This window comes from Cricetulus griseus, chromosome 5 (assembly GCF_003668045.3).
Source record: "Cricetulus griseus strain 17A/GY chromosome 5, alternate assembly CriGri-PICRH-1.0, whole genome shotgun sequence".
Taxonomy (NCBI): domain Eukaryota; kingdom Metazoa; phylum Chordata; class Mammalia; order Rodentia; family Cricetidae; genus Cricetulus; species Cricetulus griseus.
The window spans coordinates 77320021-77347152 of record NC_048598.1 but is presented as its reverse complement, the minus strand read 5'-3'; the positions used below and the strand labels follow the sequence as shown (position 1 = coordinate 77347152).

Sequence of the window (27132 nt, the reverse complement as noted above, 5' to 3'; positions counted from 1 at the left end):
AAGCATGTCAAGAACGAGTTATGAGCTTATCTCACTCTTTCCCATCCCACCCTCCCGAGAATTTACTTCACATCCACATCCAGTGTCCTACGATTTCAATTTTATTGCTGGGGCTATGTTTTAGCCATAATCTGAAATCCAAAAGATCCTAAGGAGAAAAAAATTGCAAGCTATGGCATTAATTGGTACCAAAGTTGACCTAATGACATGAATATTCGACTGTTCTCCAGAAACCAAATGTGCCAGTCTGTCTCCAAGCCCTGCTGACAGTGTTGTATAAGCCACACTATGTGAGCTATATTTTTATACAATCTGAAAAATCTCTGAGTTCCAAAGCGCAGATGGACTCAAAAGTTCTTGAAAGGGGACACATATTTGTACTTCTTTTTTCTTTCTTTTCCTTTCCTTTTTCTTTTTTTTAAATCATTTTTATTTGAATTAGGATTTGTATTTCTAAAAGTATAACTGATAGAATGAAGAATATGTGTAATTTACATTTCAATGCATGGTGCAAAACTTTAAAACAAAAATCTGCAAACTCATACTTCCTATCAGCCATGAGGAGTTCTTCCTCTCCTCTAATCACTGTCACTCACATCCAGTGTTCAAGTCCTCTCAACAGTTTCTAATTTGAGAGACCAAAGACAAGAATTCTACTTCATCTATATTCTCAGTGAAGCTAAGCTTTTTACAAAGGGGATTGATATTCACAAGATGTCTCCCAAAGACACACCCATATCATTTGTCCATTTTTCTACTGGGCTTTGAAAGAGTCTGAGGAGCACTCTGAGTACAGTCTGCATATATTATGTTGTAAATATTCCCTCTTTGTAGTTTTCATGCTATTAACCAGTGTGCCTCTTGACACACATTGATTTTTAAGTTTTACTGGCTCAAATTTGTTATTCTCTCCTTTATGGAGCCTAGGTTTTTTGTCTGTTTGTTTGTTTTTTACATTAAGGTTTTCTTACTTCATCCTAGAGTGATAGAAGCCACTTAGAATTTTTTTTAATATTTACAATTTCAATAATTTCTAATTAATTTAATTCTGTACCACATTTACTATTTCTTTATTGCTAATTTTCAGTTAATATACTAAATTATGGCATTTTCATACACATTGTATTTGTACTTTTCAATTTGCTCTGCCCCCTGCTGGCTCCCTTTCTCCCCCTAATAGTCCCTTTCTGCTCTCATGACATCTGCTTTGTTGTAGACTGGTAGGAACAGTCTATTTTCTTTTTAGTAGCTAATTACATAAAAGAGTCATTTACTATGTAAATCATTTTTTTCTGATGCTTATTTTAAAAATTTATATATGGGGGAGAATAAGAGAAACATTGCTGTGCTTAAATAAAACAGAGAAAAGCACGGGTAAAAAAGATTTAGTTTGTGCTCTCTGTCTTTCAAGACAGCTTCCCAAACCATGCTTAGTGACAGTTCTGAGAGGCTGCCTTGAGATTTTCAGCTAGTAAAACATTTGAGTAAGACCATGTACTGCAAACAGGAAGGTTTTTCTTTAGAAAGACTAACCTTGGGAGGGAACCAAAGCCCTCTTTACAGTGTTTAAGTGTATTTGACCTTAAGAACAACAGGTAAGCAAACGAATGAGACAATCCAATCAGCAACACAGCTGGTTTACCCTCCATGTACTCTTCAGACTGAAGCCCTTGTTCTGTCTCATTGGAAACTTGATCCTATAGCATGCCAGGAATGGCATAAGCAACCTACATGTAGATAACAGGTAAGAAACACAGTACTTCCAACTGTAAGGCTCATGCTCCTGGATGCAGAGGGTGTAATGGGACATACCCTCCACCTGTGATCTTCTCTGGGTCGTCTGTGACTGTGGCTCCCAAGGCCAGCCTCAGCATCACTAGGAACATCTTCTCCGCAGAAGGCATGACTCATCTTCTGGCATTCACACTGTCACTGCACCACCAAGCTACTGCCCTGTCATTGAACTTTCATCTCTTCTCAATTTCTTGGCACACGTCACCCCTTTACAACTTCTAAATGGATCCACATGGATTTATGTATGCCCTTCTGCCCCAAGAGCTGAGCAGGCCACCAGCCTCAGCTCAGGGAGCACTGACTGTTCTCTGGGGCTCAGAAGTACACAGATGCAAATGTGGCGAACAACCAGCTACTCAACATTTGAGCTAAAATAAACAGAAACTGCTCTATCTGAATTCTCAACACCATAAATGGCTCTTGGAGCCAGCAAAATAAACATGACACCTTCTCGTATGACTAGAAAACAAAAATAAATATATGAATTTTCACTTGGCTTAAAATTTGGCTACAAATTTTGGCTACTAACACCCAGAATAAGGTACCACAGCTAAAGCAGGAGTGCATGCTTTGCAACCACTAGTTGGGTCAATCCCCTGACCAAGCAGGTTCCAGACATAAATTTTCTGATGTAACAAAAGAAAGAAAAAGAGAACTCAATATTAGCAATAATTGCAATCGACATACTACTGTAATGGCGAATTAAAGCATTCCCTAAAAAGACAAATTTATATTTTAATCCTTCTTTAATACTACTCAAATAATAGGGCACTTACTGATCAGATCCTATACTAGGCTAACCACATATATCCAAGGTGAACAAGAGAGCTCTAGGGACAATGACAAAAGGTACAGAGGAGCAAGTTTCTATGAGTCCAGTGAGTTGGTTACATAAAAAACCATTCCAGGGATGGCAAAATAGCTTAGCAGGTAAAGGGCTTGCTATACAAGCCTGGAGACCCTGTTCATGTAAAGGTGGAAGGAGAGAACCTACTTCAGTTTCCTCTGGCATCTATGTGTGAGCCATGGCACACACCCTCTAAGAATAATAAATTAAATAATAAAAACCACTCTAAATCACAAGATAGTCATTGTCTGAAAAAAATAGCAGTCAATGGATTTCTAAGTATGTCATCTGATTCTTTTTTTTTTTTTTTTGGTTTTTTTTCGAGACAGGGTTTCTCTGTGTGGCTTTGGAGCCTCTCCTGGCACTCACTCTGGAGACCAGGCTGACCTCGAACTCACAGAGAACCACCTGCCTCTGCCTCCCCAGTGCTGGGATTAAAGGCGTACTCCACTAACGCCCGGCAATTCATCTGATTCTTTTACAAACTGACAACATAGAATCAAAAGAAGAATCAAGAAGCATGTTGTCATGTTCTGCATTAAAATCTCTTAGGAGTTTGTTTCTTTTTCTTTATTAGTCGATAACCACTTTTCCTTCCTTCCTTCCTTCCTTCCTTCCTTCCTTCCTTCCTTCCTTCCTATCAACAGATCTGCCCAACAGTAGAAGATTCACTGCCAACACTATTCAGGAGAGGTTTCACATCAACTATTACACAGGAGATACAAGTAACAATGTTAGAAGATTTCTGTACAAGACAGAAAACAGACCACCATTTCCCTTCTCAACACAAAGAGGTGAAGTGTGCTTGGTTAAAAGCCCAGTTGACTCATGAAAGAATATACAAGGAAAGCCAGAGACCATCTACATCAAAGTCCCACATCCCCCAAAAGAATGAGAAAATGAGCATGAGCAAAAGCTGCAGAAATGTGCTTCGAGAGGAGTGATGTAAGTGCCATATTACAGTCAGACTAAGTACATCTCACAGTGAAAAAAGAAAAATCCAACGCCCAAAGGTCACTAAGGATAGCTACTAAGTGATTCTGGCACCAAAGCACCATTCACTGACCACTCACTGAGTTCTCACTGCTGATCTGGAGCACACAAATGAGAAACAAGACACAGATGTACTCCCCAGGAATCCGGAATGTTTCAGGAAAGAGCTGCAGCCATGTGAAGCAGAGGGTGGGAACTTACTGAAGAAGAGTACTGTGAATGTCAGAGGGGATCCCACAGAAGGGTGTGAAGGCAGATGATGGCCAAAGGGGGAAACATTTAAAGAGAACACCATCATACAGACTCCTGGATCCATGACTGTAGGGTCTGACGGAAGCTGGAGATAACAGAAGAGGCTCCAAAGACTCCAGGAAACACCAGCAAGCCTAGTATGTGTGCCCAGTATAAGCCTAGTGTGTGTGCTTCCTGAACCTTATTTTGGGAAACACTGATTTAGAGGGCATAAACTACAGGGTAGACTTGGGAAATACTAAGCAGGCCAGATTCAAATAGAAAAGGAATGTCTGTGGTGGTAAAGGCTGGCTAATACCTAACCATAGAGCATCTCTGCAGAGAGACATTTGTATTTACCTAGAAAAACTTCAAACTAAATGAAACAAATGTTGTTCATTATAAAGTCCAAAACAAGACCAGAATGAAACAGGTGTGCTCTGCCTTTTACACATGCCACTATCGATAATCTGCTGGCACAATGCCACCATCCAAACCTCCCATTCCCATCTGAACAGCATATGGCAAACAGCATCAAAATTAGTCACTCAGGACAAAAACAAACTCTCCTGGAACAAAAGTTACACAAGTGTTGTGTGAACATGGGGAATTAAATGTGCGTGCCTGATATGAGAAAGGCAAACATACCAAAAAGACATTTCATAAGCTATTGGTAATGATGCTAAGGATGTCCCTAAGTCACAAGTCACAAAGATATTCATCACCCATTGCTATAAAGTAGAGCATCCACTAGCCCGGCGTGACACTCATCCTAGTTCCCTAGGAGATGCAGAGTGAGCAGCTACTGTTACTCAGAACACCAAACACCTGAAAATGCTGTGTGTAGCACTGGACTCTTAAAACTAGATTAGGCTGGAGAATACAACAAAGAGATGAATTTAAAAAAACAGAAAATGGAGTTGGGCAGAATAAAATAGCTGAATTCCCATCAACCAGAGGCTTTCAAAGTCCCTATACTCTCCACATATTTATCCATAAGTGTGATAAAGTTAAAAAGCATCTTAGATGACTCCAAGAAGTCTAAAATTTGACAAAGGTAACAGCCTGGGTGACAGAAATCCCTTGTTTTCTTCTGAGTTTCTTTTTAGAAGAAGAGAAAACAGGCCATGACTGCCAGAGCTGAGGAGGCAGAGGAAGCTGAAAGGATGACTAGGGCTGCACAATCCCAGAGTCCTAAGCCACCTCAAGGCTTTGCTTTGAACCAGAGCTCAGAGCAAGAACACAGGATGCCTGTGAAGTAGAAAGTGTCCCAAGAGGATCCAAATTCCATCTGCAAAGCCCAGCTGTGCAAGAACTTGCAGTGTTGGTAATAGCCAACTGGAGAGGGGAATTCCATACATTCTATGAAATTCCTTAATCATCTGGCAAGCTTCAATCCCAGTGCTGGGAAGTCTCCATTTCTCCAGCAGCATGTGGTACTGGCTGCCTTATTCCTTGACATGGTTGGCCCCTCCAACCTTTACAACCTTTCTTCACATGCAAGAGTATGTCCATCAAGGCCAGCCTGTCCTAAGTACTACACTCTAAATCCTGTAGACGAGTAGCAGAACACTAGTATGCCACTTCCTGTTCCAGTTTGCCATGAGCACTTTCAACTACTGGAATCACTTTCCAGAAATTACTGAGAAAAAAAAAAAAAAAGACAACCCATAATTTCTTAAAACCTGAAAATGTTAAAGTGTGGTAAGGATAAATAACTTCCTACCAATGGAATGATAAAAGCACCCCCACAAAAAAAAAAAAAAAAAAAAAAAAAAAACAGGACAGGACAGGAAATAGGGTCATTTGTTTCCCATCCCATTGGGAACCAAAAATGTAGAAACTGAGACTTGTTAAAGAAAGGGACTTGAACTGCAAGCACAACTGGGAGTTCCTCTTCCTCATTTGTCCTCAGGGTTGCACACACAACCTGACTGTCTTCCCTACCACTTTCCCCACTCTCTCATTTTCAGTGAATATAAATTTCATATATACTTGGAACTAAATTCATTTCTTCCTTCTCGGTCCCCTAAGTCTTTAATTCACTCCTTCCACAGGAGGCAAATTTTACCTTGTTTTAGGTGATACCAGACTTATTTACACTACATCAACTCTAACATACACACCTAAGGTTCACTGAAATTGATCTTTAGACACCACATTATGTTGTGAACAATCAATAGACAAGTTAAAGGACCACTGTCCCCTTAAATAGTGCTATCTATGAATTCCAATGCTCAAGGCATTTTGGAAACCTTCTATTATCCTTGGTGATGGGAAAACCAACAACTGAATCTCTGTTCTGTCTGCCCTCCCTCTGTCCTTCCCTAAGCTAAATATGAAGGGGAACAGGGACTATAAAAGTAAAGACATTCCATCCTTATGGTCAAGAAATTTACAATTATAGATGTCAATTTAGACAATTTCTAATGTTCATTCTAAGAGGTGTATGTAGCAAGGGAGTAAGTATAAAGAATGTTTACAAATCAAAGACGGAAATAAGCACACAGAACTGGAAATAATGACTCTTTGGAAGTATGCTTTGAAGGGCAAAAGGACAGAAGTCAGACCTGAGCTTGGGAGGTTGTGAAGGCACTGGGGTCTCACACTCTGGAAGGGAGTGGCAAGAGAATGTGAAGTATTTTAGAGACGGATGGTGCTTTTTGCTTTGGGATTTGTTTTTTTGTTTTGTTGTTTTTTTTTCTCTTCCATTTAAAACTTATTTTCTCTTTTTCCTACTACCAATTCTTTGTTCTGTCTCATGTTACTTGAGTGGTCTCATGATGCCCAGTTTTTTCATTAAACCTTCAACCAAAGAGAAATGACAAATTGCCAGTTTCACTTCCTTCAAGTTGCCACAAAAGCCAGTTGCAAATAAGAGTGTGATCAGCACAGAAGTGAATGACCAGTAGCAGTTCCCACCCTTCTCTCTCCTGCTCATCCACATATATTTAATGGTCTACCTAACAATGGAATCATTCTGGGGCAACCTGATTTAAGACTTCAAACTTGAGCAAAGTGGATAAACAGAACAACTGTTTTCCTTGGGAGAGAGAATTATACTGTAAATATCTAAGACAAAACTCAAATGTGTAAAATAGGTTATACTCCTATTTCTATGCTTTTTAAAAACAAATTTTTAATATGCTATTGCATAGAATTCTGTGAAACTGCCAAGGAACAAATTATCACACTCAAACAGTATCAACAAACAAAAATAACAAGTCACTTCTTAAAGAAATGTTGTGCAAGTATCTAATAGTACACTTGTCTTTTTGTGCATGCATGTTCCAGTGTTGCTTACAGCAAAAAAAAAAAAGATTCATTAATAATTTATATGTGATTTTCAAGTTACTTACAGTATAAATTTCTAATGACATTAAGTTCTACAAAATTAACAAAATGACATGAATAACTTGAAAGATTTTGATAATAGCTGAATACTAATGACTTCAGTTCTCCTGAGCAAAAAATACATGTTACAGATGTGGAGCTAAGTCTAGAAAATAAGCACGGCTTCCATTTCTTGTGCCTCTGTACAATGCACAATGAGCTGTACAGAGAGACCCATGGACAGTTACAGGAGAATGAGACGGAGAAGCCTGGAGTGTCCCAATCCGGTCTGTGTCCTGGCTTCAAGAGGGTGAGACAGGGAAAGGAACTTTTCTAAGTCCACAGTTCCTGACTCTCAGGTTTGTATATACACTTCCCAGAATGTCTCCAGGCTCACTGAAGCACACAGAGAGGCAGCAGACTCCAACTCTCTCTGCTGCTGTCACCTTTTATATGGTAATGTCTGGATGTCCTCCCCAGCTTCTGACTCTCTTCTCACAACTTCATTATGCAACTGCACTTTCATCTTATTTTGCTGCAAATGTCCACTCTCTCTGGCTCTCAAAAACTTTTCACCTCCTCTTCTTCGATGACCCCTGAGCCTTGGGGCAAGGACTGTGATATAGTTTACCCATTTAGAGCTGAGCAGTCCAGTCTCTCATTGTCTGCTTGTTGACCAGCTGTGGGCTCTGAGTTACTTGCCATCTACTACCAGAAAAAGAAGTTTCTGTGGTGATGCACTGACCTATGTGTATAAAGATAAGAACTTAGGGAACAGGTAATTACTATGTCTACCTAGCACAATAATAGTGCTAGACCAGAATGCTTTTTTTAACAATGCAAGGGCAAGGGCTCACACTCCTTAAAGCAAGATGTGACCATGACTTTCCTAAAGCAAATATGACCATGGCTTTTCCTGCTCTTGTCCTCTCTGAGGTCACTAATTAGCTTAATCATGTTGTTCTTAATTAAACTTTACATTATAAAGTTGTGAAATTTGCTTCTTCTAGTATGACTAGTGATTTCAAACTAAACTTTCCATGACACTGGAATTCAAGCCAATTCCTTGGACTGCAAAGCCAAAGGCCCCTCTCCTACAACAGATAAGACAGGTGGTCTTGTGGTCCCTCACCTGCATGGGCAGACTATAGAAGGTGGTGGGTCACCATATTTTTGCACTCTGGGAAGACTTTCGCTTAGCCTTCAAGGAGAGAGAGAGAGAGAGAGAGAGAGAGAGAGAGAGAGAGAGAGAGAGAGAACGAGAATATGAGCCAGCTTCAAACACTCAGCTCTAAATGGGATGTCCGTGAAACCTGGGATCTGGGACAAGTCTCAGTGCCTGTGGCTCCTCCCTGCACTTCTTACCCTGCCCCCTACCCTAACCCTTTCCCTTGGGGGCAGCAGGGGTTGGGATTCACTGTCCTTTCCCCAGCCTCCAATCCCTATATAACTCAGCCATTTTGGTTACTTGGCCTCTTGGTCCACATGCTGTCTTGGCTCCTGCCTAGCTCAGCCCTGGATCTCTCTTGGTCCCCTTACCCTCCTATTTTGCCCCCCCTTCAACCTCCACCATGTCATGGTTCATGCCAGCCATGTTTAGTCTGGAACCTTCAAGAAGCTTCTGGCTGTTCTCTCCCTCGTATCTACAATAAACCTCTTTAACCATACCTAGGAGCAGTCGGGTCCTCATTTTTCATTCAGTCTCCATCAAATTCCTCCCCTCAGAGCTCAGGGAACCTCCTAGAAGAGGAGGCAGATAGAGTATAAGAGCCAGATGGGTTGGAGGACACCAGGAGAACAAGGGCCTCCAAATCCACTAAGCAAAGCTCATATGAACTCAAAGAGACAGAGAGGGAAGCAACAAGCACAGGGCCGACCCCAGGTCCTCTGAGTATATATTATCATTTCTAATTTATTATTTTAATGAGACTCATGAGTGTGTGGACAAGTGGGTCTCTGGTTCTTTTACCTTCTTTTGATTGTTTCGTTTGTTTTGGTTTTTGAGGCAGGGTTTCTTTGTGTAACAGTCCTGGCTGTCCTGGAACTCACTTTGTAGACCAGGCTGGCCTCCCCTCACTGAGATCCACCTGCCTCTGCCTCCCGAGTGCTGGGATTAAAGGCATACACCACCACCTCCCAGCTGAGATAGTCTTTGTTTAACTATGTTGTTACATTTTGTTGTTATAATCTGCCTTTCCTTTCTAATGAGAAAGGAAAAAAAGAGTTTATCTGTTTGGGGAGGAGAGGTGAGAGGAGTTGAGGAAACTGTAATCAGGATATTTTATAAGAGAAAAATAACCCATTTTCAACAAAAGAAGGGACACATTAAATTAGGAGGCAAAAGTGGTGGCGGAATTCAGAGAAGAACTAGAGTGAAAGTAGTGGAGATAGATTTGATTAAAGCACAATATATGCATGTAAGAAGTTCTTAAACAACAACAAAATGCCTTAAGATAAAAGTTAGCACTCTTCCTACAAAAGTAACCCCACTCTGGAAGCAGTCGGGGCTGGCTACTGGTCCTAGCCTTGTTTCCTGTACTAGTTTATCAAAGTGCAGGAGTTAGAACTAGGGCTTCCAACTCATATTTATAGATAATAGTGAGAACAAAGAATAATCAAAGACAAGCAAAACATTTTTAAGTAATTTCTATTTAACAAAGTAATTTTCCATATACAGGATTAAGTAATTTAAATGTAATCATAAGTTTGTTAAGAATTTCCTAAAATACAGGCTATTAAATGCAATGATTAATACAGTGATATGGTCTTGGATAAAGAAATTTAACTTGTTATAAACATTCCAAGTACTATGGACAAAGCAAGGAGAAATGGAGCACACACATTGTTACTGTGTACACTGTCCACACTGTTTTCCTAAGGCTGCGCGTATCATGATAAAGAACTGTTTGCCATCCCATTAAGAAGGATGACAGAAGATGCTACCCCCTAAATCTGCTGTGTCATAAGGATTGTTTTAAACTAAAGAAAAACAGTAGGTAATGGTAATAAAGATGCCCTCTGGTTCCCTCAATTCTCCTGAAAGCAAGAGAGATGGTGGTAGTGGAGGATGCCCTCCGCAGACCAGAAGGGAGGAAACATTTTTAGCACTGAGATTGGAATGGAGGCTGAGAGGGAGCTCTACAAACAGACCTTGTTAAAGTAATAGCCATCTTTTCTGGGGCCCTACTCTTTTTCACAACTGACTCCCTTTGCTCAATCTAGTACAGAAGCACTGAGGCTTGCTCTTCTCCAGGTCTTCACTTTGCTGTTGAGACTCTCATGTGTGTGTAACAATATGAATGTTTTTCTCTTGTAATCAGGTAGAAACCCTTACAAGACACGCAAAAAGTTTTGACTCCCTTATACTCAAAGTGTAGATCCTTCAATGATCCTACCCATGACATTTCAATAAATGGCAAATTAAAGAATTATTAGCGGTGAGTTTGGTAAAATATCTAAACATCAATATAGCCCAGTGCAAGTAAGCTCATATAATTAGCTACCACATTAGAACCAGTAAATTTAAAATATAAGGGAAAACTTAGTCCTTGAATATAAACCAGCAAAAGTTGTTCTCCTGAGTGACTCTACAAAAATATTAATTAAAAATAATTATCTATTGCAAACAGCAATGACTTTTATTAAGACTACTTGGTTCACCTAAATAGAGATGTAGTTGGGCCTATGTGAAGAACTGTCTACTAATAAAAAAGAAAGATGTAAATAACACAGGGTAGTTGTTGGTGGCATAGAATCAGGAAAGAAACTATTAAAACCACCAAAAATTACTGAAACTTTCCTCTCTAAATTCTGGACATGAAGTTGAAAAGTTCCAGTGCCAATAAAGATAAAAATAAGCAGTAGGAGAGCCAAGAACAGTGTTTTCAGAGGGAGACCCAAGGACGGTGTTTTCAGTGGGAGACCCAAGAACAGTGTTTTTGGTGGGAGACCCAAGAGCAATCTTTTCAATTGTAGACCCAAGAACAGTATGTTCCCTCTGCAACTGCCGACCTGTGTGTGTCACTTCCCGGACTCAGAATGCTGGTGCAAATACCAATTTACATGTTCTTTGAAATTGATCATTTATTTAAGGTGGATATTTATATTTAGATGAAAATTTAAGGTACACTGCACTTTAAAGAGAACTGTTTTACTGTACATAAAATTATCTGTTTTACTATATATAATATTTCTTCCTAAAATACTGGTATCAGAATTTGTCTTAATATTAGAACCTATTCCTTAAGACTTAGTTAAAATATAAAAATAAATTATTTTTGTTACTTCTCAAATATGGTTCCAGTGAAATATGCACAAGACATTTATTATCATAAATTTCTTACACATACACAAATAAAATTGGAAATTGAATATATGGCATCTCAAAACAGCATTAAAAGTGTAAATTACTGGGTGAATGTGGACAGTCATGGATGCTCTAGGTGCTGAGAACAAGTGAAAGTACTCAGTCTAAACAGGACATTTATACTACCCAACCTGAGACTTGCAGGGAGATATGAATGTATGAAAAGGAGTTGTAGAGAAAAGGGAGTGCTAATGGTAGTAGAAGCTGAAGTGTGCAATAAATAAATAAATATGTGTAATATATACTGTATTAAATTCTATATCCACTATATGTATTCAATTGTCAAAGAGGCACTGGTAAGATTCTAAGTTAAGAGCGCCTTTTGGTCTTACAGAGGATCCAGGTTCAATATCCAGAACTCACATGATGGCTCACAACCATCTCTACCTCCAGTTCTAAGGGACCCAAAGCCCTCTACTGACCTCCTTAAGCAACAGGCATGCACCAGAAATGCACTTGGTACACATACATACATGTAACAAAAAAACTCATACACATAAAATGAAATTGTCTGTTTTTAAAAAGCATGTATGTCCTCAAAGAATAAGCTTACTAAAACTATAACTTAAAAATGTACATTAGTGATTTCTTGATTGTAAATATGACTTTCCTAAATATATATTATAGCTTTAATTCCTGGCATTAATGTATATGTCTATAAGTGTGTGGGAGTGCTTATTATTACTTTTAAAACAAATTTGAGTTAATAGATGTCACAAGTACTGCACAGTAAGATATTTAAGTAGGATTAGTTTGAAGCCTACTCTGTTTTCTTAAGGGCAACATAATGGCAGTCCAGCATCACTGACCTCACAGACCAAGCCTCTTAGTCACACCTGCTCAGCCTTAAAGCAACAGAGAGCAAAATAGCACTTTTAAAATGTGAAATGTGCTAACCTTCCATCATAAACCAGGTCATTTGAGTTGGCCAGTCTGGACTGCTAAGATAAATATTATGTTTTGCTTTTTCCAAAGAGTAACATATGAAAGAAACTGGATACACTCACATATGATCCATTTATATCAAGTATATAAACAGGTAAGACTGAGTCAGGGTCAGAAGCCAGGACAGAGATCGTCATCCTTAAAGAGGGGGCAGAGAAAGGGTTGCTGTGTGCTGATAACAATATATTTCTCAATATGGGCAGTAGTTACATGGATGTGTGTATCTGGTAGGTACCCACCAGGATGCATATGCCTGTCTATGCCTGTCCTGTATTTTTGTTATGCATCTATAAAAAAAAGTGTCAAAAGATTATGTAAGGAGACGTTTAGATGCCATGTTCTCTGCCAGAGAGTTTATGCCCAAAGAAAACTAAACCAGAGAATTACTGGTCCACAGATACAGGCACAGCAAAACATGTTGTCTTGCAAACATGAGGACTAGAAAAAAATCCACATGTTTAACTTTGAGATTCTGGTTCTCTTCCCCACTCAGCTCTCTCAATCTTGGTATGCATCACTCGGACAGAAGCCAAAGGATCCTCTCAAGTAATACTGACACACCCTGGGAAAAAGATGTACTCACTGTCTTTGCTAAGTAACAGGCAAAAAGAGCAAATACCTACACTGGCCACAGAAAGGGAGCAGTCTCCAAGTAATAGGTGTTAGGAAGAATGCTATGTTCTGTCAAGAAGCCTACATGAGCAAAGAAGAAGGAAAGAATATAAATGAAAAGGAGAGGCAGCTAATAAGCCAGCACCAGAAATGTACTCCCAGAACTTAAGTTCCTGAGGTGGGAACAACAGTTCCACGCTAACAGGGTAACAGTGAATGCCAAGTGGATCAAAACTTGAGACTAGTATATCAAGAGGATGGGGAAAGAGCTGTGCAGGAAGTATGAGGCAGGAAGGGTGTGCTACAACAGAAGAACGAAAGCCTTACCTTCTTATGGCAGAAACCCAGCACAGAATGTCCACCATGGCAGTGTGTGTATAGTATTTGGGGAGATTAGAGAAAACAATAGATCCAAATGGCACAAAAGTGGCTCGCTCAAAAGTAGGTCTTAGGTGCAACAGTGTACTGGAAATCCAGGGAACTATCTGTTACAAACCTTGTTTAGTAGAATTTTTAAAATCCTACATACAGCATTATTTTAATGAGAAATGAGTATACACTTTTTAAAGCACAAAAATGTTTTTATACATTTCATTTTGTTTTATACAGGAAATCGGCTAACCACAGTGGAAAACAACAGCAACATTCTGCACACAATTCCAGCCCCAGGTGCAGCTGACAGGGCAGGTAGAAGGCAGTGAGGGAAGTGTGTGTTCAGGGAAGCTGGACAGGTGAAGTGAATATGGAGAGTTCAAAAATTACAGCTCAGGAGGGATGGCAACCAGGTGTCTCTGAAAGAAACAAGGCAAGGTGGGGCCTGGATTTCACTGAACTGGGGGCCATCTGGATAGTCACTCATTTCACAGATGTCTCTTTTGTGAATATTCTTGTGACAAAAAACTCATCTTATATGGGCTTTAATTTTGGACTACTATGGAACACTTAAGTAGAACAGAGAAAATAATGTCATCCAGGTACTTATTCCATTTGTCAAATGCTAACATTTTTGGCCATATCTACCTCTATATTGTTTTTTTCTTAAAGTAAATATTGCATATATAACTGAAAATCCTTCAAGTCATTCTCTAATGCCAGCACCTAATTTCCTTCTCAGATTGTTACTAACCGGAATTTGCCCTGATATCCATAGGCCTCATCCCTCAAATGGGCTTAGTTAAGATGAATCCTAATGCCCCTTTCTATACTAAGATACAACTTGTCAAATTTAGGAATGGTATCAAAGAATATTCACAATTTTTTGAAAGAACAATTAAAATACTCTCCTAGGGATTAGGGGGTATGATGAGATGCAGAGGAGGGAAAATTAGAACAAATTACAGTGATACAAATGCATGGAAATGGCATAATGAAGTCTATTAATCTGTGTGCTAGCTTTAAAATGTTAATTTTTAAAAAATGCTCTCTTAGTTTGCAACTACATGTACAAAGTTTACAATAAATTTGTTTGGATTTTCCTTTCTGGGTGTTAAAAACATAAATATATAATCACAGTGACTGATTAGCATAGCTTTCTCTCTAACCATATCAGCCACTTAAGAAGATATAAACCCGACTGCTCCTTGAACACAGATATATCCCCTTGGTCATTACTCCAGACAGGATAGAAAGGAATATGGCAAATTCTCAGCTCTCTTTTAGAGATACTTCTGGTCATAATGGGACAGTTTCTCCTGCTGACACACATGACTCAAATCCAATACACTGATACCCAGATGTTATAGTGTTTTGGATTTAAACCTTGGTTCTTATATTTCTAAGATAAGTCCTTTTATGGGGTAAAAAAAGAAAACTGACACATGAATTTCAAAACAGAAAAAGTATCCTTTACAGACACTGGAAGTTAGAAGAAACACACTAAATACCATTACCTTTCCACAGTCTACTTGCAGATATTCCAGGGAGTGAAGTTTGTTTAAAAAGAACAGCTCTTGTGTAAATCTACCCAATGAATAACTACAATTCATAATTTTAAAGGCAGGATGCCTTAGGGAAAATTTCAGAGTGATAACTGATATTGCCTCACTATAAAATAAAGTCATGTTATCTTGCCTATTAGAGGGGGAAAATATACCTGTCAGAATAGTCAAGAGATAAATCCTTGACTAGGTTGGTCTTTTACTGGCCTGGGTTTCCCAGCCCTTCCCAGGATTCTAGCACTTCTGCAAGCTCACCTTTGCAGTTCACCAAGTCCTCTGGCAGCTGGAAGGGTGGGGTTTTGCCTTAGGAAGTTTTGTTTTAAATTGAGATGAGTAAGATCTTGGCTGTAGAAGAGGTTGGCAGGCAGATGTTCAAGGCTACAACAGGAGAGGTCTACTGAGCTTATGCGTTGGGATGCAACCTAGAGAGAAAAATAATAAATTTAATTCATTTTTCCTGTGACTACTGTCTATCAATAGAATAAAGATGTTCCCTTTTGGGAACCTAAGATCACCATGAAAGTAGCACTTCTTGTCCAAATACAAACAGATGAAGTAAATACACTTAGCACAAAATACAGCCTGATCCTGTTAAAAACAACAACAACAACAACAACAACAACACACACACACACACACACACACACACACACACACACACACACACACACACACACACTGGAGCATGCTTACAGTAACCAGCACAGGGGTGGCTCCAAGGATCATGTTATCTCAGTACGTTTAGAAATGTCACTAGTCACTGGTACAAGTGGTTTCATTCCTGAAAATACCAAGTAATAGGATTCTAAACAAACTAACAGACAAATTTGGAGGAAATGCACAATCGGGGCTAGACAGGAAGAAAGGTAACTGTGTGCAATGTTTTAAAAGAGGGCAGATCAAGGAGAGCAATGGCTTTGTTCTCGTTGCAGTACCCTTTTGTATCAGATTCCATCACCACAAAGTCCAGTAAGATAATTATAAATTCTGTGTGCCTTGCCTCATGTATATGCTTTTCACAAAACAAGAATTATATCTAAACTATTACCTAGATATTCAGTGTCTTCCTACCAAGGCCAGAATCCCAGGACTACAAACCAACATGCATGACAGGGATAGAACATATACTGGGTAGCTGGACTTCTCAAGTGTTCTTCCCAGTACTTCAGGAAGCACAACATCAATTTATAATAAAAGCATTCAGATTCAGCCCACTTCAGCTCTATCTGGTGGCAGATGCTGTAACAACATAGTTCTAAGTCATTGCCTAACTCAACCTCTGTCATCATCATAGCTTTTCAGAAATACTTTATCTGTGATCAACTTGATGTACTTTCTGTTACCAAATTCTAGGTTTCTTTTTGCTAACCCGGAAGGAAAACAGAACGTAGTCCTGGGAATGTGGCTCTGGGCCCAAAGTGTACAGATTCCTCTCCAAGCAGCACCACCTAATTGCTGAGCTAAGATGAACTGACAGATCACTGATACCTGAGCCTCAGTTTTCATGTCTGTGTAGAGGTATAATGTGGTAACCTCAGTTTTCATGTCTGTGCAGCAGGTAAAAACAAGGCATCTAGTTCTATCTTTATAGCCCACAAAAAGCATTAGTAAACAATGCTATCACCTTTATTGCTGTTGCTACAAAGTAGAATTACTCATATTTTATATTCACTAGTACTGAAATTTTCCTCGTACTAAAAAGCTATTCAGAAGTAAATAGTTTGAACTACTCTGCTAGCATCATGTTTGAAATTAAAGACAAATTATGGTATAACATGAAAGCAGAAGGGTGCTGGTGCACAAAGGCTCAGATAGACCCATCGCAAATGATCCAAGAGAAGTCTGTGTTGACATCTTAGCAATCCCAGATTTCCTTGAATTTGCACAATTAAGAAAGAAAATTCCAGAGAGGGTCAAGTTCCTGATGTAAACCAAAAGGCTTGGGGCCTGAGGGAGTGGGGGCAACAGACTTCAATGTGTATAAAGCCAGAGCCACAAAGAGTTCCTTCTCATGAGAACCAAACAAGAAGCTGTGGGTAGGAAATGGAGCTGAAGTTCAGAGTAGTAGAACCACCCATTCAAAACTAAGTGTGAGCGCTAATAGTAAATCAGATAGTGTGTATCCTGAGGTCCAACAATTAAACAAGACATTCTCAGTCCTGAATGTGTAGAAACCAAAACAGAAAGGCAATTAATGATAATCATTACAATAATAGGAAGTACAAAAGCTCAGAATATAATCTGAGGGTCAGGAAAGCCTTCCTAGGGGATGTGGTGCTTAAACCCAAATTGAAACTCAAGTGGAAATCTATCGATAATTTCCACTTTTTTCCTCCCTATAAAACTTGAATTAAAAAAAAAAACCTTGATTTTAAAAAAATGAAAGAATTGTGAAGTATTCTGGCCCTCTGGGTACAAAGACGATAAGCACTGCAGGTTAGAGCAGTTGTTTTGTGTTCCAAGTGTTGACACTACAGACTGATCTAGTAGCTGCTGTCATGGCTAATCGGATGCCAGATGTTGCCTCAAGGAACAACAGTAAAACTTCACTGAGTTGAAAAAGTTAAAAGCTAATAATACTATTCTACATATAATATAATACTAGTCTTGAAAACATTTTAACATACATACATACAATTCCACATATTACACATGCATAATGGCACATCTAATAATGACTGGACATAATACCCAACCAGTAATAGTGATTGTTCATAGGAAAGGGAAACGGAAGAGAGGATTTTTAAGTTGGTCTAAACTGTTTCCTTGTAAGAGGGACAACAGAAGACACAAGACAACTATTAGTGTGTTAACAACTGGGAAGGTCAGTACATGGAAACCAGATAGACACATAGACAGACAGACAGACAGATGACAGACAGACAGACAGACACACATAGAAGCAAACCTAGGGCTTCACACATGTTAGGTAAGGACTCTACAACTGAGCTGTAACAGCAGCCAAGAAAACATCATCCTGCCTTTTGTACTCTTCCTTGTGTGTCTGAGAACATATGTACATTTCATTTGAAGAAAAAAAATTAAAACAAAATACAATTTAAAAAATGGTAGAAATGAGAAAAAGAGCAGCCTGTGGCTTCCTTCTATTAGTGTTGTACTACGTCATGTGTACCTGGGCATTTCTTCCTCCTCTGCTAAATTACACCCATAACCCTTTATAATGGGCAAATGCTGGACCTTCAAAATACATACATCCATTCAAAAGTAGTAGATATTGCCAAAAAGATGTGGTTACAGATCTTTGCCCTGCATTATGCAAATGGGTCCTAAATACAAACACACACATCCTGTGACAGATGTGGTTAGGGTTCTAAGATACACAAGAAATGCCATATGATCACAAAATAACTACAGTGGGATGGCTAAAAGCTATACAACATGTAGAGCTACTAGAAGCTAGAAAAGGCGAAGAATGGTTTTCCCCCTAAGCAAGGGCCTGGTGACACCTTGAGTTTGAACTTCTGACTTCCAAAACTGAGAGATAATACTTCTCTGTTGTTCTCTGCCACCTGAGCTTTGTTAATTTTGCAATGGCCACAAGAAATTAACACAATCCTTTAATTTTTCCAAAGTAATTTTCATTCACTTGTTTTTACTGAATGCTACTTGATATAATTTAAGCAAGCAAAATGAAGATTCCTGACTCTCACTGAACTTACCTTACAAATATGATAAAAGTTGGTACCCAGGCCTGGTGGTGAAGCCCTATAGTTGCAGGAAAATCAGCAGCTATAAGCCTGTCTAGGATACAGAGTGAGTTCAAGGACACCTTAAACAACTTAGCATCTTATCTTAAAATCAAAAAGGAAAAGGATGGGACCTTGGTGTTGTAGTACATGCCCAGCATACAGAAAGCCCTATGTTGGATCCTCAGCACCTCTGACCGTGGGCAGGGTAACAAGCCTTACTGCAAAGGGCATGCAGACAGTAAGAAGGCAATAGGAAGAATGTGTAGAAGAACATCACAGTCAGAGGAAGAAGCCAAAAGAGGGGTGTTTCTCAGCACGCCAACATAGGGAGAGTCAATGACTAAGTTCAGACCACAAAGAGGTGTGGCCACCAACAGATCTTATAGAATATTTTAGACCAATGTAAGAACTCTGGCTTTTAATGTGAGCAAAATAGAAAACTTCAAACAGTTCAGAAAAGTGTGACATGATCACCAACATACTTACATAGCTTCCTGGGTTACTATGTCTCTAGGCTGTATGCTTGTAAAGTCAATGGCTGCTTTATCTTGTTCACTGAAGCAACCATACTGAGTGTTCTCTATGACCCTCAGGATGCTGTGCAGAAAGGAGGGTTAATGGCCACCTCACAATCCCTTCCACCATCTTTACCAGTTTGCCTCTGGCCTATCTATTATACTGTTCCCTTGAAGTTTTGAAGGAAACAAGTTCTATTTTAACAGAAGCCAAACACTACTCCCTTTGGATGAAGAGAAAATGATTAAACGTCAAATTGTCCTTGCTTCAGCCCTCATTCTGGACTACAAACTGTTCCTGCTGGAAGCAGGGGGAAGTAGGCACATTAACAGGATGAAAATCAGACAGCATGGTCTCATGGGAACCACAGTGGAAACAGGAACATCTATAGTAAGATCATGAATCCAGCGTGTAACAGCCATGGGGCAGTGAGCAGCCAAGGAGACCACAAAGGCTACCACAAGGTTCTCCTTTGACCAGACCCACATCCTGGAACCAAAACAAAAAAGTCAGTACATCAACCCAGACCAAGCAAGGTACATCTTATCCAAAAGATAAAAGCACTCTTACCAGAAGGTCTGCCTGATACCCAAACAAGAAAAGCTGGGCATTGGAAAAAGCTGTGGCCTACCTACACAGCTGCTACTAAACTCAGATCCTTCCCCAAATCTGCACACAACACACAGAGACTGTTAGTAAGAAAGCAGCCTGAGTACAACTCAGAGCAAACAGCCTCATTACCCAGTGTCCTTTCCCAGTAGTTGTAACTTACTATTACGGAAAGGAAGTGCTGGCCTTAAGACAATTACTCCTATGAGAGCTGAAGATACAATACTGACTTTAATCTTCAACAAAATATAGTGAAGTCTCAATCCCTGTTTTAAAGTTCAAGGTTAAACTGGGTCAAATTGAGCTCCAGGCCTCATAGTGTGAACTACAGCCTGCACTTTTAACCTTATCCATTATGTCAAGGCAAAGATCACTGTTCAAAATCACCGGGAAACCAGCGTGGGAGGAGGAACATTTTTCTAACTCCCACGAAAATGGTAGCATGCCTAGAACCCAGAAAAGCAGTCCTAGAAGGAATTTCAGCTTAGATGTGAAGAAAAAGCATGGCCATGCATGCTCCTCCAGATGAGAGACCATCTGTGAAGAAAACAGATCCCACAAAGAGGGAGAAGTCCAATCAGACCATCATTTCATTCCTTGACATCACAGTTCTGCCCTCTCCAACACCAAACCACTTGTTCACTGAGCAATAGTGATTCCCCAGTGAGTAACCGAGGAACATTGAATCAAACCTTAGAAAGTCTGTAGAAAAAGTGCAAAACAAAGTTATAAAAATCTGGGATGTGAAAGAAACTAGCCTATATGGAAAATGACTAAACTCCTCATTATGTAGAAGACTTCTCAAGGATCTCACAACTGAAATGTAAAGCTCCCATTGACAGAAGTCACAGTACTTCTATTACACCAGCAGACTCCAAGTCATAACACTAGGGCTCAAGACCAATGTGTGCAAAATGACCTAACTGTTTTCTAGTTATGTGGCTTTGCACAGTCACTTCATCTATCTGTCCATCAGACAGATCACCTACCATCAGTGGATGACCTACCGATCAACATCCGATCAACATCAATAACACACTTCTCATTTTTAAAGCTCAAGAAAGACTCCATAGGATCAATTACTTCCCCTCATCCATAACCCCATCACTGCAGTTGATGCACAAATAATGTGTCTTGGGAAATCTCTATGTGAATAGATTTAAATTTTAGATCAATTCAAGATAACTATGGTTTAGGAGATTATTTCTAATCCATATTAACAAAAAAAAATTAAGATCAGGACTAGAGAGATGGCTCACTGGTTAAGCGCCTTTGCTCTTCCTACAGGGGACCCAAGTTCAATTTCTGCACCCATATATGACAACTCAGAGCCACCTGGAACTCTAGCTCCAGAGAATCCTGTATGTCTATTAACACACACACACACACACACACACACACACACACACACGCACACGCACACGCACACGCACACGCACACGCACACGCACATGCCCACGCGTGCGCGCGCGCGCACACACACACACACACACACACACACACACACAAGAAGGGGGAGGAGATCGGCTGATTAGAGTAAGAATGAACAAAGCCTACAATATATATTAATATAAATATGAATTCTAACCACTTATTTGGATTGTCATCTTTTCCAAATGTCTTATAAACATATATGATGAGAAAGTGTATTTAGCCCTCAAATATTTCCTCCAAACTGTTATGGGGTTAAAAAAGCAAGAACAATAACATTTACTTTACTTAACAGACATTCATATAGTCTCTAACACACTGCTCTGCTTGGCACACTCTTGAAGTGTATCTTTCCCTACCCTTGGGACTCTCAGGCCAAGAAATCTTTCAGCTGAGTTGAATTTCTATACCAGAAAATCTGTCCTAGCCTTAACCTATATCTGCTATGCTTTCCAACTCTCATCACCTTTCTGTGACACTGTTAACTCTCAATATCCTGGCAGGCAAGGCAAGGTCACAGCAACATTCATGTGACATTTGGTGCCCTCTGCACTTTAGGGAAGTCACATCCAGTCTTTTTCTGTACATCAGTATGCTCAAATTTAAGCAGAACAACTGACTGAAAGGCTCAGCCAAGCAGCTGAAATAGCACAAAGAATTCTGCATAGGAACTAAAAGACTGCTGTGAACTGCATGAGTCATTAACAGCTCTGGAATAACCTTTAGTGGTTTAGCAAGCTTATGCCCCTGGCTAAAAGGGCAGTCTCTGGAAAGTTCACTAGATTTTGGTAATGATTCTTAACGTCATCTAATCTACCCCTACCCACCAATGCTTTGGGAAGGTATGAGCAGAATATCATTTATTAATCTTTATTAGACATTCTAATACCTTTACTTTTGTCAGCCTCATCCTCAGTACCATTATTTCTGCTAATTCGCACTGCTTCATGACATGTAAACATTTCTTTCCTCAGATTGTAAAGAATGTATTGGGCCCAGACCTTTTCACAGTGACACTGAATTTCTTGATGCTAATTACCACTTTATAAATCTTGGTTAACAATAGATACTGAAAACCTATAAAATTAGTTACAGGTCTTCTGTGTGCATGTGTTGTCCTTTTTTTTTTGTTTTTTTTTTTTGTTTTTTTTGAGACAGTCTCACTGTGTCCTAATAAGAGCATGTCAAGCTATTAATTTTGGAAGGAGCAAATTCTACCTTAGTACTTTAAAATTCCTTTTCTTTAACATGTGAAATGATTGGGATCATATATGACAAATAGCATGTGAAAATTTACCCTCTATTCTAAATTATTAGAAGCAATCAAATATAAAATTAATGAAGGCAATAGGAAAATCCAGAGATATAGACAGATGACAGAAAAAATTTAGAGAGGATTTATGGCAGCAAGAGCACAGAAAGGGTGGAGGCACCATGACTTTATGAGGAGGGGCCTATAGTCTGGAAACAAAATGTTTAGGTTCAAGCACGTTATAGCAATCTAGGAAAAGAATAGAGAGACATGGTTGGAGAGCATTCCTAGCTGTCTGTCATGGAAGCAAGTGGCTATGGATGAGGAAGCATCCTCATACTACTGGCTAACCTGAGAGAACTATTCCATATGTGTTCATCATTTGCCCTTTATAAACCCATCACCAGACTACTTGGTAGTAGGTAGTTCTTGGCCTCATGAGGACACATGAAAACACATGCACAGCAAAGGTCACAGACCCAGGAATGCCATACCAACAAGAGCAGCTACTGACATGGCCTCCCCACCACTGACAATATGGCTATGCAGTGATGGGCAATGCTGCTGCATATTGTCCAGTGAGCTCACTGTGTAGCCTAACTTGAACATGTGAACCCGCTGCCCATACTTCATGAGTCAGCAGCATCTAAAAGGGTCAAGCAGTTATTCCTCACCCTAGTTCCTGCACATAAGCCTCAATGTGTTCTCAATAGCAATAAAAGCAAAAACAGACCCTCACTTGGGTAGAGACCAAATATGAGCTCAGAATCCCTTCCTTACTTTCTTATTGGCAAAATACAAGTAAACAATGCTCTGAATACATTCTAAAGGTGCAGCCACACTCCCCCAAAGACAGCATTTTCTGTCAAGGGGGAACAAACCACTAAATAGACAAATAAACAAACCTCATACTCTTTTTATTTATTTAATTTTTTTAAGACATGGTTTCTCCGTCTAACAGCCCTGGCTGCCCTGGAACTCACTCTGTAGACCATGCTGGCCAGGAACTTACAGGGATCTGTCTGCCTCTGTCTCCTGGAGTGCTGAGATTAAAGGTGTGAGTCACCACCTCCCAGTTAAACTTCTGACTGATTTATTTATAAATACACAAACTTTCTCAAACAGTTCAACTATTGCAAATAAACTACCTGTTTTGTAATTAGAAAACTGAAAACCAAAAGGAAAAGATTTAAGTTCCAGGTTCTATATGCAATGTCCATGTGTTGAATATTCAGTTCACAGATTCTTTTCTAATCATTTCATTATTTATTTCCTAAAATTATTAATTAGAACAATGAAGAGAAGCTAGCCATTCATTATAATTGGAATGCAATGCTCTGGGATAAAAACAATGGGACTCCTAAAGATAAGTATAAATTAGGCAATAAATTTTTAAATATATATTTAAGTTGATCTAAACTCACAAATTAAAATGATTCAACTTCAAGAACTAATGTGACTAAGGCCAGGTGTGAAGGCATAGGCCTTTAATTCTAGCACTTAGGAGACAGAAATAGGTGAATTTCTATGATTTGAGGATAGATTTGTGTATGTGATGGATACTGTCTCAAAAACAAACAAGCAAAAAAAACAAAAAAATAAAATAAAATAAACCCCACCATCAAAACACACACACATGTGCACACATAAACATGTAAACACACAAAAACAAGAACACACACAGGCATGTGTACACTTACATACTAATATGACTAGATGCCAAAGTCTGATTAAATATGCTATGTTCATTATACAACAATATTCCACCAATTTTCAAAGAATCACACAATAGTTCCCTCATAGTGATATCAATTTAACCTGCACCTGGGAACTCAGAGGGCATCTCATGTTCAGTGTGTGCTGTTCAACACTAAGGTGTGGAGGGACTGATCTCATGTGTCCTCTGGCAAGGCATGTCAACATGCTGCTTGGAAACAATCTTTTAGTGTACTAGTGAGTGACCTGGATTCTGTTAACAACCGTATTTGTGATTAGTGTAATCCTGTCAGTGAATCTTAGTTGAGTCCCTTCAGACCACTTTTGTAAAACAATGAAAGTACAAATAATAAGAGCAAGGCAGCAGAATGTATTACACACAGTAGTGTGAGTACTTTATACTTCGATTCCTTTCTCTACAAAGTGGGGGTGACAACATCTCAAGAGATATTACACTGATTATGAAGCCAGACATCACAGGGCTGTTGTAAGATCCACCCTTTAACTCTCACTTGTCAGCAGTACCTCCCAAGGCTGCTAGAAAGTAGGTAGAAAGTTTGCCACATAACAGCAATGTGTTAGTCTGTATTATGAGCATGCACATTATTGCAACTATAGCATGAATTTTGTAATTAACCACATACATCTATTACTAACTAAGGAAAATAAACACAAAGCCAGAAGAACTTTTAATGTTGTGTTGGCCTCACAACACTAATGGGTAAGTGATTTTCTTGGTACCTAATATCTAAAGCTGGGACAGCAAGGCTCATGAGATGTCAATGCATCTGACAACACACCAGAGAACACCAGAAGGGAAGCTACTACCCTGGGAATGAGAACCAAGTGACAGAGAAAGCAAGTAGAATTAATTGCTAGGGATTCTTCTCCTGAAAACATGCTGCTAACAAAAGGATAAGTCAGCACAAGGATACAAAGACCATGGTAATTCTATAATACTTAGAGGTTAGCAATTGGGGGAGGAAATAGAATTATATCTTGTTACACCACAGGTCAAAACAGGAATCAGTGCCACAGGAATCAAGACCTCGGCTCACTTATAAGGACATCACTGACACATCAGGCCCTAAAAGTGTCTGAAACACCACTAATTGAAAAGTTTCTGTACCCCGATAAGCCTCTCTGCCAGTGCAACAATCAAAATCAGACAAAATAAAAATGAATTAGAAAATAATGGATACAACACTCCTGGATGGCTTTCCAGACCCTCAGAGAGGAGACAGGCAAGAGACTAGAAAACCACACATCTATTTTCTGGGAGACAGTTTAAATACCCTGTGGGAGTGGTCTTGAACATCTTGAGAGGTCATCATTTGTCATCATTTATGAGATGCAGCAGGGTTTTGAAAGAGATGGGGGGGGGGAGCTTGGGTGGAACTTCCATCATAACATCCCAGACTCTCTGGGTACATGAATGCCAGGGGCTGGGGTGAAGCTTCCACCACACCACTGATCTTTGGTTCACAACCTGCCTAAGGCTGCAACCCTTTAACACAGCTCCTCATTTTGTGGTGACCCCAACCATAACATTATTTTTGTTGCTACTTCATAACTACAGTTTTGCTACTGTTATGAATAGTAATATAAATATCTGATATGCAGGATATATCTGATCTGAAAGTGTCATTCGATCCCCAAAGGAGTGGAGACACACAGGATGAGAACCACTGCTACAGACGATTGAGGGGGAGGTGTGAATCAGTAAGTATGCAAGGTCTTTAAAAAAAAAAATCTTACATTGCATACCTGACAATTTAGCGCTATTTGATATGGCTAGAATTCAAAGAATATTTGCAAAGAAATTGTTAAATATGAGAACAATTACTTTGAAGAATTACAATTAATATTGCCATTTTGGCAACTACCTTACACTTGAGACATTACAAATAATAAAATAGCACACTGTGACTTTAAGATGTAGCTTTAAATTGTCTCCTTAAATATAATACCATATAGACAGAATCTGCATAATTTTGAAGTATTAATTATATACAACCTTTAATAATACTACAGGAAACTGTTTCCAACGTTCCACCAAGGTTTCCAGTTACAGAGATACTAGAAATCACTGGAAGCTGGAAAAACAGGACCTAGCACAAAGAAAGGGAAAGGTGTGTTTTCTTTTTCTTCCCTCCAGCTTCCCCACGTCTCTTTTAGGCAGGAGTAGCAAGGGGGCTAATTCCAACCTGCTGGAGGAAGAACCCAGGAAGGGTGGAGAAAACAGGAAGAAGGAAGGCTTTGAAACGCTAATAATCTGAACATACATACAGGCACTGAATCAAAACGCTATCGCTATGAGACAGTAACAAATAAGGTACTCTGTTCTCTGTATAGAACTGGGTTCTAAAACTTCAGAGAAAATAAAGTAATTTAAGCTGAAATATCTCACAGTGAAGTGAAACACCCTTCCTCTGGAAGACAAGTCACCACAGGGAAAGGCAAAGTATTATTATTGTGGAAACAGAAGTCCCTAAGGTACAGCTGCAACTATAAAGGGATTAATTTACTGTTTTACAATGTTATCAGTTTTGCATACAACAAAACAAATTTGTGCAATCCAAAATACTTCATTTTTCTGCTGAATTGAGAGTAGAATTTCTAAGTTTCTAAATTCCTAACATCTTATTGGTAATTAGGGAAAATTCCAACATGGATTTTTCCATAGTAAAGTCCATGCTGCAAATCTACTTATAGTATTTGGTAAATCACATTTAAGTTTCCACAATGGAACTAGCATAAAACAATGTACACAGGCATGCACACTGTGCATTAACTCCTGTTTTACCCTTCTCAGACTGCATGGCCAACATGTGCCGAGC

At 39.3% G+C, this 27132-nt stretch overlaps 1 protein-coding gene across 1 annotated transcript in view; it reads right to left on the bottom strand.

Moving 5' to 3' along the window:
- Positions 1-27132, bottom strand: part of Phlpp1 (PH domain and leucine rich repeat protein phosphatase 1) — a 197280-nt gene that overhangs the window by 65611 nt on the left and 104537 nt on the right. The window contains 1 exon segment of the mRNA XM_027417860.2: positions 15314-15480. Within this exon segment, the coding sequence (XP_027273661.2) occupies positions 15314-15480 (167 nt within the window).